Here is a 12,664-nt window from a genome sequence, read left to right as displayed (position 1 = left end):
AAAGAGGGGTAAGGAATAGGACAGTAAGAAGGGAAAGAGAGAAGACATCTACCTCCCTCTTCTTTCTTGCAGCTCTGGCTTCAGCAGCCCCAAACGGGGGGAGGGAGACCTTAAATGAAGATTGAAGCATTGGTCATTATGTTATACGAGACTGGCCATGTTAGTTACTGAATAGACTGTCTTCATAACCAGAGGCTTTTTACTGTCTGAGAATGCCCAGGGCAGGGGAAGAACCAACCCCAACAGAACAGGTTTAAATGGACAGTGAGGGGAAGAGTTCAGTTGCTCTAAAATCACACCCTACAAATCCTCCTTCGGTATTGTAACGATTGCAATGGAATCAGCCCCAAACACGATTATTCCTCACTTCTGTACTTCTCTCCCTGCAAACCTGCTTTCCCCCTAGACCTTCCTAAGGGGTCAGTGACTACGACGACAATCCACCCAGGCCCCTCTGCACTGATTTCTCGCTTTCACCCACTTCCACACCGACAAACAAGCTCTGCCAGCTCCTCTCCACCCACACTGGAGCCTGGAGTCCTCACTGCCTGACGGCCCTGCCTCGGCTCCAGCATCCGCAGTTGTTCATGCAGCAGCCATGCTCTTCTTTGTACAATGCTGACTAGATATTATTTCCCCTGCTCCAAACCTCCGCACAGCTTCCCCTCACACTTTGAATTTTATTCTAACTCCCTGTCCCGGCCTGTAACCCCCACCTGCCTGGCTCCTGCCTCTGCTCCAGCCTCACCTCCCGCCCTCTCTCAGCACTCACTGTCTTCAGCCTCCCCACTTTTTCTTGCTGTTTCCTGAACACACCAGCTTCACTCCCATCTCAGGCTTTTGCCTGGGCCCATCCATCTGCGCAACACTCTTCCCCCAGATCTCTCCACGCCTCACTCCCTGGGTTCCTCAGGCTGCTGCACAAACGTCATCTCAGAGGAGAAGCCTCCTCTTCGTTCATCCCCCACCCTCCCACCCCACCCCTCTACCTGCTTTGTTTTCCTTATTACTAACTCACGTGATGTTATGTGTTTATTTGGTTGACTATTGTCTATTTCCCCACCAAAATGTAAGCTCCAGGAAACAGGAGCCGTCTCTGTTTTGTTTCCCACTGTGTCTCCAGCCGCTCAAACACTGCCTGGCTCAGAGTTGGCGCTTGTTAAAATTTTGAGGAAGCAAGCAAGCACATGAGAGGATACCAAAACATGGCAGTAAAAGGAGCTTAAACACACAAAAGAAAAGGTTAGTAAATTTTCATGAATGAGTAAAAGAGTAGCGCCCCTGTCCTTTAGGGATAGGAGTGGGGAAATGGAGAGACAGTCAGAAAGGAAGATGGCAAGATTGAAGGATACTCAGAAGACAAGCCATTCACGTGGGGAGGAAGGCCATGACTTCTCGAATACACTCCTAAGAAGCTGACTCTGGACAGGAGAACTGGAGGGAGAAGCTCTACCTAGACCCAGAAATGGTAGGTTGGGCTAGCTCAGTCAAATGGCCACCAAGTTTAACTATCATTCCTTTAGGATGAGAAATCTGTGCTCTATAAACACCTATAGATAGATAGATAGATAGATAGATAGATAGATAGATAGATAGATAGATAGATAATGTAAATATAGATATTTATATATATGTAAATATATATCTATCTCTATATATATCTATATAGTTTTTTGTTTTTGAGATGGGAGTTTTGCTCTTGTTGCCTGAGCTGGAGTGCAATGGCATGATCTCAGCTCACCGCAATCTCCACCTCCTGGGTTCAACCGATTCTCCTACCTCAGCCTCCTGAGTAGCTGGGATTACAGGCACCCTCCACCACGCCCGGCTAACTTTGTATTTTAGTAGAGACAGGGTTTCTTGATATTGGTCAGGCTGGTCTCGAACTCCCAACCTCAGGTGATCTGCCCACCTCGGCCTCCCAAAGTGCTGGGATTGCAGGTGTGAGCCACCGCACATGGCCCAACACCTAGTATTTCTATAAACTTTACATTTTAAATGTTGGGGCTTTTTTCTTCATTTATTGCACATTCTGGGAGAGGAAGGAGTCATGCACCAGGGTATAAAATTGTGCTCTTCCATGGTCATTCACACAGAATCAAGAATCCAGGTTCTAAATGTCTTTAAGTTCAAAACTGAGATCAGGGTCAGAAGAGGTTGACAGCTGCTGCTAGGGGCTGGGGGCTGCAGGGACAACGGCAGACCACAGGCATGGAGCTGACCGTGGAGGGCCCCCATCTGGGACCTGAAGATCCTTCTTGGAGATCACATAGGGGACTAATAGCAGAGCCTCAGAGCAGACAGGGGCTGGCACTAGGAGTTGGAGGGACGATCACATCTGCACAGAGGACCTGAAAAGGCATTGTCCTTTTATCTGTATCCCAGAATCCTGTGTAGGGCCTCTCTGTAACGACAGGGCCAGGGTTGCTCCCTGGCCTTGAGTTGGCCTCATGAGGAGTCCAGTATGAGCCCTGCAAGCTTGTCAACTGGAGATATCGGCGCCAGCTCTTCTTTATGCCCCCCTGCTTGAGACACTAGGCAATTCCTCTCAATAATTCATGATTCTTCTTCTCAACTCTTCAAATGCAAGAAATTCCCATTCTTTTAGGAAACTCTGGATCTCCTGGTTACTCCAGGTTTTAATTAACTGGTCTGGTTCCTCAGTTTCATTTTCCTCCTTTACTTCCAAGCATTTCTAGTAATTTCAGTCTGAAGTCTCACTTTCTCCCTTATTCATGAGTTTTCTCCCGGGACCCTTTTCACCAGTCACAGGGCCTACTCCAGGGTCCACAGAGAACAAGCCCTCGCTCGGCCCTAATGCAATCCAGGAGTCACGAGGTGCCGAGTGAGAAAGCACGGGTGCTCCTCTCTGCTGCCGGCAATCTCTCAATATGGGGGCTTTCACTTCCCGAATTTTACTACTTTAATTTAGTATTGGTCCTTTTGAAAATTTTCTACCTATCTTGACTGCCTTAAGGTTAACAAAATGTGGGCCCTGGCTTGGCTATGCTAAGTGGTAGACGGTAGAGACAGGGTAGAGATGGCAGAACGAGAGAGGGGCTAGGGAAATCCTGGACAGCATGGCCCACCCACCAGGGGCACCCTCATCGTGTGGCTCCACCAGGGAGCAGGTGGCTCTCTCCATTCCCTCTGAATAAAGGACACCTGCCCCTCAGCTGCTTCTAACCTATTCCCCACTGCCTCCTCTCTTCCTGGAAGCCTGCCATACAAAGAAAGTTCCCAGGTGCTCAGATTTTGGTATCAGCGGTTGCCGCCTTATGTATGATGAAATGGGACAGCCCCAGTTCTTACCCATTCTGGTCTTCCTCCCGTTCTGCCTCCTTCCTGGCTGAGGCTCAAGGAAGAAAAATACCCTTCAGAGCTGGCCTCTTTGGCACTTGGATTCTTTCCGTCTCGATAACACAGCGGTTCTCTTTCTAGAAAGGATGACCCTTTGTTTCTGCACGAAGGAACCAGAAAGGAAGGGATTCTCTTAACTCTCAACTCAACTGTAGCACTTAATATTTTTATTTAAATTTGAAGGTGATGAGTTCTATGTGAATGTATGTATTTTTGTGAAAATAAATGTATTTACATGTTTTTTGTGTGAAAATAAATCCAAATAAATAGTATTGCCTTGCTCTAGTCACCGTTTCATCTGTAATCTCTGTGCTGCTTCATCAGACAGCTTTGGGTCCTTTGGCGGGAAGGATCCCTCACAGAGCTGTCCAGTTTGCCCTCCCTGAGAAGGTCTAACTCTGCCAAAGACAAATGTGCCTTCTCCACCCCTGCTGCCAGAACTGGGATGCTTCCCTTTTCATGGAAGAGAATCCAGTCTTCCTCCGCCTTCTAGAGTGAGCCTAGACTTAAGCCTCTAGTCTAAAATATAGGACCCCACTACTCCAGCAACGCAATATCCTCTTTCACATGTGGGTCTCGCTCTGCTAGAAGATGTATTTGAGAACAAAATCTCTCCTTTTATATCATTTATCAAAGTTAAATAGAATTAAGATGCCATTTATCCTAAAGTCTTACCCAAACAGGTCTATTTGAGACTCTGGCAATTAGGGATCACAGAGGAACTTACTCTTTTGGACCCTAATATGCAAGAGTGATTCTCAATTCTATCTTTTCAATCAATCATTGTATCTTTTAAGGCCTTCAGCTACCAAGCAAATAGGGCTTAGTTTGGACACTTCCTTTTTCCCCTCAATTGTGGCTCCTATTCAAAAGGCAACCCAGCAAATGGTTAAACCACACCTCAAGGACAGTAAGCCCATGTTGGCCAGCGCCCTCCCCAGCTGTCATCTGTTTCTACTTTACATCACTAAGGTCCTCGGGAGACAATCAGTCATTCTCTCTGCTGGTCATACCAGCATCTCTAAAAGCCCTCCAGCTTCTGCCACACTGTATTTATTCAACAAATTCTGAGCCTGTTCAGGAAAAGAAACCACTGCAGCTTACTTTGGGCACTTTTTAGGAACAGAGAATTGTAAGCTCATCTCCTAGAAAGTCACATAAGCTCACTTTTCTTCCACCTTGCTAGTTTTTTTTTTTTATTGTTATCAACAATTTTAATAAGGTATAATTTATATGACATTAAATTCACCCATTTTAAGTGTACAAGTCAATGGTTTTTAGTATAGTTACAGAGTTTTGCAACACCACTACAATCTTATTTTAGAACATTTTCATCAACCCCAAGGCTCCATGCTCATTAAGTCACTCTCCACTCCTATCCCCAGACCTAAGCAACTACTATCTGCCTTCTGTCTTTACAGATTTGCCTTTTCTGAACATTTTGTATTTAAAAACATACTATATGTAGCCTTTTGTTATTGGCTTCCTTCACTGAGTACAATGGTTTTGAAATTTGTCTATGTTGCAGCATGTATCACTATTCCATTGTATGGATATACCACATCTTCTTTATCCATTCATCAGCTGATAGACATTTGGGTTGTTTCCACTTTTTTGGCTGTTGTGAATAATGCTGCTATGAACACCCACATCCTAGCCTCTATGTGGATATATGTTTCATTACTCCTGAGTAGAAACCTAGGAGCAGAATTGCTGGGTCACATAATAATTTAATGTTTAACATCTTGAGAAACTGCCAAGCTGCCTTCCAAAGTTGCTGCACCATTTTACATTCCCTCCAGCAATATCTGAGGGACAGCATGACTTTTAACCAGATAGTTACAAGTTACATAAGTATGTAGAGAAATCTCTTAATTCTACAACTGTTAGCTGAGATGATTCCTCACATTATATACATAGTATTTGATAGTATGTACCACTTCTCTGATTATAACTTCTATCACTCTGGGTAAGATATTGTAACAGCTACTACCCACCCAAACCAGTCCCAGACTCCATTTACACTACTCCAATTCAATTTTAAATCTCCTAACCTTTTAGCTTTAGTACAAGTTGTTAATTTTTTTTCCATTTCTGTGTTTGTTATTTCTGTATTAGTGACTTGTTTTTGTTGTTGTTGTTTTTTGTTTGTTTGTTTTTGAGACAGTCTCGCTCTGTCGCCCAAGCTGGAGTGCAGTGGCACAATCTTGGCTCACTGCAACTTCTGCCTCCCAGGTTCAAACAATTCTCCTGCCTCAGCCTCCAAAGTAGCTGGGATTATAGGTGCCCACCACCACGCCTGGCTAATTTTTGTATTTTTAGTAGAGACAAGGTTTCACCATGTTGGCCAGGCTGGTCTCAAACTCCTAACCTCAGGTGATCCACCTGCCTCGGCCTCCCAAATTGCTGGGATTACAGGCATGAGCCACTGCACCCAGCCTACTTGCTCTTTAAGACCAGAAAAGCCTGGGAAGTGTTGCCACCTCACCAGACACAGTGGTGGGAGATGCCCGGTGTCCTCCCACAATGGAGCCTGGTGTGTGCCTCAGCACTGTCTCAGCAACATGACAGGATGGCAGGGGATGACAGCACAGTCTAGCATCTTAGCAAAAGAAAAGCAAAGCTATGGAAGAACAGACTTACTTGTAAATAACTGTTTTTTCTTCATCCTGGGATTCCAAAAGATAAGGAGCTCTTGCCAAGGGTTTCAAATCAAAACTACAGTCGTTAAAATTCACTTTCACTTTTAACCTTTAACAAGATAACAAGTGTGAGAAGGTTTTTTTGTTCTTTTTCAATATTGTTTTTTGAGACACGGTCCAGCCTCAACCTCCTGGGCTCAAGGGATCCCTCCCACTTCAGCCACCCTCCAAAGTAGCTGGAACTACAGGCATGCACCACCACGCCAAGGGATTTTTTATTTTTTGTAGAGATGGGGTCTCAACATGTTCCCCAGGCTCGTCTCAAACTCCTGGCCTCACGCGATCTTCCTGCCTCGGCCTCCCAAAGTGCTGAGATTATAGGCATGAGCCTCCACGCCTGGCGGTATGAGAATGTTCTGAAAACAATATTAGCTTACATTTATGTAGTAAGTATTATTATACACTGACTACTAAATATAGAAACAAAAACATCATTACTCCAAACTGGTATACATTCTTGGATGAAATTAGTTGTTTTAGAGTTTCTGAAACTATGATGGAGATTGATTTACTGTTCACTGAGAACCAAGGATCAGGTAAGCAAAGTTTAAAGTACTCCCTATCCACTAGGAGCTTAAACTCCGAAGTAAAAACAATCCACAGAAACTGTGTCATTTATAAGCATTATGTAAAATGTTTTTCCCTAGAGAGAATCCAAACATTCCACTTCCCAGTCCTTTGCCATGGGGTGGCAGACAGGTACCTTAGAGTCCTCCAATCTTCCACCCACGGAAAGGTTGACTGGAACGGTGATATTGGCCCTGCACAGAACATACATTTTGCTGGCACAGAGAAGACATAGAATGTAGTATAGCAATGTGCGAAATGCTTCAAGAAGAAAAGGAAGCAATCACCAAGATAAGAAAGCAATAAGAGCCTATTGGGAATGAACGAGCATATTGGGGAAAAAAAGGAAATTTAAGAAATTAAAATCTTAATATCCAACACAGTGAAGAAAGAATTAGCAAGCTGGAAAATATATACAAAGAAATTGCCTAGGAAAATGAAAAATATAAAGGACATATTAAAAGATATTAAGATAATAAGGCGGCCTAATATATATCTAATCTGAGCCCAGAAGCAGGATGTAAAGAACTAAGTAAAAGCAATATTTAAAATAATTGCTGTATATTTTCCTGAACTGATGATAAACATGAATACAGAGATCCAGGAAGCACAACATATACCAGTAGGTTAAATAAAAAGAAATCCAGCTGGGTGCAGTGGCTCACGCTTGCGATCCCAGCACTTTGGGAGGCTGAGATGGATAAACCCCTTGAATCCAGGAGTTCAAGACCAGCCTGGTCAACATGGTGAAACCTCATCTCTACTAAAAATACAAAAATTAGCCAGGTGTGGTGGCGCATGCCTGTAGTCCCATCTACTTGGGGAGCTGAGGACGGGGGATCGCTTGAGCCCAGGAGGTCAAGGCTGCAGTGAGCCAAGATTGCACCACTGCACTCCAGTCTGGGTGATAAAATGAGACCCTGTCTCAAAAAAAAGAAAAAAGAAAAAGAAACCCATACCCAGACACCAGCAGTGAGAATGCAGAACACCTAAAGACAAAGAGAAGATCTTAACAGCAGCCACAGAAAAAGGACAAAAAAATCAGAATGACAGCAGACTTCTCAAAAACAATAGAAGCCAAAACACAAGAGAACTATGTCTTTAAAACATTAAGCGAAATAAATGTCAACCTAGAATCGTGTGCTTGGCAAATTATCTTCAAAGGTAAACAAACATTGAATTGTAAAGGCCAAACTTTAGAACAAAGGAAAATGATCCCAGAAATTTGGTATAAAATGGAAAGAGGGGCCGGGCGCGGTGGCTCACGCCTGTAATCCCAGCACTTTGGGAGGCCGAGGCAGGTGGATCATGTGAGCTCAGGAGTTCAAGACCAGCCTGACCAACATGGAGAAACCCCATCTCTACTAAAAATACAAAATTAGCCAGGCATGGTGGCGCATGCCTGTAATACCAGCTACTCGGGAGGCTGAGGCAGGAGAATCGCTTGAACCCGGGAGGTGGAGGTTGCGGTGAGCCAAGATCGTACCATTGCACTCCAGCTTGGGCAAAAAGAGCAAAACTCCATCTCAAAAAAAAAAAAAAAAAAGGAAAGAGGGACGGGATGCATATGGATTCCTTTCTCTTTGTAGCTGTCTCCCATACCTATATCTGCTACAGAACTGTACCGAACCCCTATTGGTAACTTCAGATGGGATGTTTCCTCATGGATGTACCCAAACGAGAGGTCATTTATTAAATTAATAAAATTATAAAACAAAGCATTGAGTGATTTAAATCCCAAGAAACTGTTGTTCCTCCTTTTCTATTTTTATCCAAGTTTCTACCTTTGTCTGCTTTCTATTAGGCTAGGTTAAATGACCCTTCTTTGTGTGTCCATAATAATATGTGCATATAACATTGTAATAGAATGATCTGCTTAAATATCTGTCTTATCTATTAGATTGTGAATGCTTTAAAGGCAATTACAACTCAATACATGATTCTTTGATGGAATGAATTAATGTTATAGGATGAATTGCATGCACCCAAAAAAATACCTTCATATCCTAATCCCTGGCATCTGTGAATTTCACCTTATTTGGAAATAGGGTCTTTACAGATGTTATCAGGTTAAAATGAGGTAATACTGAATTAGGGTGGTGGACCCTAACCCACTGACAGGTGTCCTTATCAGAAGACGGGAATTTGGACACAGACACAGAGAGAAGACCATGTGAAGATGGAGGCAGAGACTGCAGAAATAAGGCTATAACTGAAGCGTTTCACTTCTGTTTCACTCCTCTTGCCACAATCGTGACTGAGGCTCTTATTACCAAAAACGTGGATTCTTATTTTTATAAACCGAGGAACACCAAGGATTGCTGCAACCATCAGCAGCTAGGAAAGAGACAAGGAGCCTTCAGAAAGAGTGGCCCTGCCAGTACCTTGATGTTAGCCTTCCAGCCTCCAGGACTGTGGAGAATAGATTCCTGTCATTCCAAGTGCTCAGTTTGCAGTGTTTTGTTATGGCAAGCCCAGGAAACTAATACATACGACAACAATTCTCAAAACTTCGAGCTCCTCTCTGACTCTTAGTTCTCCCTGGCCCTCCAAATGTAGTCACCAAAATCTAGAATTCCCTTGTGTCATCCTATCGATCTCTGTTTCACTCCTCTTGCCACAATCATGACTGAGGCTCTTATTACCAAAAATGTGGATTCTTATTTTTAAAAAAAAACTCTTCAGTGATCTCCAACCTCCAGTCCTATCCTATATCCAAACTGTCACATACCTCACACGTCAGATTAAAGTTTCTAAATGCACCATCTCCAGCATCTCACCCCCCTCCTCAGCTATCCTCACTGACTCCCCATTCCCTACATGATAAACTCCCAACTCTTTAGCAGTATTGAATGTTCTTTGCAAAATGGCTACAACCTAGATTCACAGACTTAATCAGTGACTGGTCATCCATTCATTCATTACACAGATAAGTAAACAGGTGCAAACTGTGTGATCGTTGAAAAAGTACATGGTGGGACAAAAGAGAGACTAATCTGTACAGCCTAGTGTAAGGAAGTGGTTTGGAACAACTTCAGAGAGGAAGTTTTAAAGTGGCATTTTAACAGAGTCTTGGAAACAATGTTTTCCAAAAAAAAAAAAAAAAGGACAGTTCAGAGAGAAAGCCCAGCATGTGTGAAGAATAGCATTTATTCAGGTACTTGTGGAAGACCTGGTATTGTTGGAGTACAGAGTAGAAGGGAGGGAAAAATCAGCCCAGTCTTGTATGTCATACCAAAGAGATCACATTTTAACTGAAGGACACAGGAATCACTAAAGAGATTAAGTCAGGCAGTAACATGACATGCCACATTTCACCCTGGTAGCACCATGCAACATAAGGGAAAGCATGGTACTGTGTTTTAGAATGTAGGCTGTGGAGTCAGAGACCTTAGTTTAGTTTCTGAATCTACTGCCTTATGGCTATAAATAAATGGTTTTCAATCTGGTATGTGTTGGAATCATCTGAGGATCTTGAAAAAAGACTGATGTCTAGGTCCCACCCTCAGGGATTCTGACTTCATTTGTCTAGGGCATGGCTTGGATATTGAAAATTTTTTTTTGTTTTTTTGAGACGGAGTCTCACTCTGTTGCCCAGGCTAGAGTGCAGTGGTGTGATCTCGGCTCACTGCAACTTCCGCCTCCCAGGTTCAAGCAATTCTCCTGCCCCAGACACCTGAGCAGCTGGGATTACAGGCATGCACCACCACGCCTGGCTATTTTTTGTATTTTTAGTAGAGACCAGGTATTCACCATGTTTGCCAAGCTGGTCTCAAACTCCTGACCTCAGGTGACCCAACCGCCTCAGCCTCCCAGAGTGCTGGGATTACAGACGTGAGCCACCACGCCCGGCCGGAATTTTTTTTTTTTAATTTTCCATGATATTCTGATATAAAGCCAAAGCTGAAAAATCCTGCTATAAAATTGACAAGGTCCTTAAGTCATCTGTGTAACAGTACCTACCAAATAATGTTTCTACGAAGATGAAACAAAATTAGCATGTTAAGAAGTGTACAACTCATTCTATTCATCAGCACTTTAAAATGTTCTCCAAGATAGACCATATAATAGGCCACAAAACAAGTGTCAGGAAATTTAAGAAAATCAAAATTGTATCAAGTACTCTCTCTGACCACAGTGGAATAAAATTGGAAATCAACTCCAAAAGGAATCCTCAAAACCATGCAAATACATGGAAATTAAATAACCTGATCCTGAGCAATCATTGGGTCAACAATGAAATCAAGACGGAAATTTAAAAAGTCTTTGAGCTGAAGGATAATAGTGACACAACCTATCATAACCTCTGGGGTACAGCAAAAGTCGTGCTAAAAGGAAAGCCTACATCACAAAGTCTGAAAGAGCACAAACAGACAGTCTAAGGCCACACGTTACAGAACCTGAGAAACAAGAACCATCCAAACCCAAATCCAGCAGAAGAGAAATAATGAGATCAGAGCAGAACTAAATGAAATTGAAACAAACAAACAAAAAAACACAAAAGATAAATGAAACAAAAAGCTGGGGGAAAAAAAGGAATGTGTAACAGTGTCTGGTACATAGGAGCTCAGTAAATAATAAACGTTATAGATTGGATATGATCATGGAAATTTGGTTTATGGGAATGTTTAGGAAGGGGCAAATTATTGTTATTTTTTGTTGTTGTTTTTTGAGGCGGAGTCTCGCTCTGTCGCCCAAGCTGGAGTGCAGTGGCGTGATCTCTGCTCACTGCAAGCTCCGCCTCCCGTGTTCACGCCATTCTCCTGCCTCAGCCTCCCAAGTAGCTGGGACTACAGGCACCCACCCCCATGCCCGGCTAATTTTTTGTATTTTTAATAGAGATGGGGTTTCACCGTGTTAGCCAGGATGGTCTCGATCTCCTGACCTCATGATCCACCTGCCTCGACCTCCCAAAGTGCTGGGATTACAGGCTTGAGCCACTGCGCCCGGCCATTATTATTATTATTGTTGTTGTTGTTTTTGTTGTTACTATTGAGATGGAGTTTTGCTCTTGTTGCCCAGGCTGGAGTGCAATGGCACGATCTTGGCTCACTGCAACCTCTGCCTCCAGGCTTTAAGCGATTCTCCTGCCTCAGCCTCCAGAGTAGCTGGGATCACTGGTTTGTGCCACCATGCCTGGCTGATTTTTTTTATTTTTAGTAGAGATGGGGTTTCACCACGTTGGCCAGGTTGATCTCGAACTCCTGACCTCAGGTGATCCACCTGCTTCAGCCTCTCAAAGTGCTAGGATTACAGGTGTGAGCCACCACGCCTGGCCAGAAGGGGCAAATTAGAAGGAGATTTAGGAATGGATATGACAGAGCCCAGTGCTGGATTAAGTAAAGGGATAATGAGCGATAAAGAAGAACCCTGATATTTCCTATAACCAGGAACACAAAAAAAAGCAAGTTAGATGCATAAGGTGACGAGCACTTTTGGATAGGTTGAATTTGACTTATGTGTGGAAAACAGACTATTGAATATTTGTGACTGGAACACAGACGGCACACTCATCTTGCTACAGTCTTCTCTGTCTCATGAAGACATTCCAGAACTGTCTTAGTGGTTAAGCACTTGAGCTTCTTCCCACTCTCAGACTCCTGGCCCCATCAGCACCTTCTGCATAACAGTATGGGATGTGGTCCCCAAGTGTTCAGGCCAGAGACCAAAAAGCGGCATCACAATTATCTTCAAAATTTGAAAAATATATTGGAGAGAAGCTGTTCATCTATAGGAAATACAGGAAATTCCTCTATAAAAAATAAAAATATGAGCATAGTGGCCAGGTGCAGTGGCTCACGCCTGTAATCCCAGCACTGAGGCCAAGGCGGGCAGATCACCTGAGGTCAGGAGTTCGAGACCAGCTTGGCCAACGTAGTGAAACCCTGTCTCTACCAAAAATACAAAAAATTGGCCGGGCGTGGTGGCGGATGCCTGTAATCCCAGCTCCTCAGGAGGCTGACGCAGAAGAATTGCTTGAACCCGGGAGGCGGAGGTTGCAGTGAGCCAAAATTGGGCCACTGCAATCCAACTTG

General features: G+C 43.6%; 1 protein-coding gene across 1 annotated transcript in view; it reads right to left on the bottom strand.

Moving 5' to 3' along the window:
- LOC105479818 (family with sequence similarity 228 member B) overlaps positions 1–12,664 on the bottom strand; it is a 110,965-nt gene that overhangs the window by 1,898 nt on the left and 96,403 nt on the right. Inside the window, 4 exon segments of the mRNA XM_071076287.1 lie at positions 53–109; positions 3,313–3,344; positions 3,346–3,460; positions 6,004–6,111. Of these exon segments, the coding sequence (XP_070932388.1) occupies positions 53–109; positions 3,313–3,344; positions 3,346–3,460; positions 6,004–6,111 (312 nt within the window).

This window comes from Macaca nemestrina, chromosome 13 (assembly GCF_043159975.1).
Source record: "Macaca nemestrina isolate mMacNem1 chromosome 13, mMacNem.hap1, whole genome shotgun sequence".
Classification (NCBI taxonomy): domain Eukaryota; kingdom Metazoa; phylum Chordata; class Mammalia; order Primates; family Cercopithecidae; genus Macaca; species Macaca nemestrina.
Note: the sequence above shows the minus strand (reverse complement) of the source record. Positions and strands in the feature narration are given on the sequence as shown.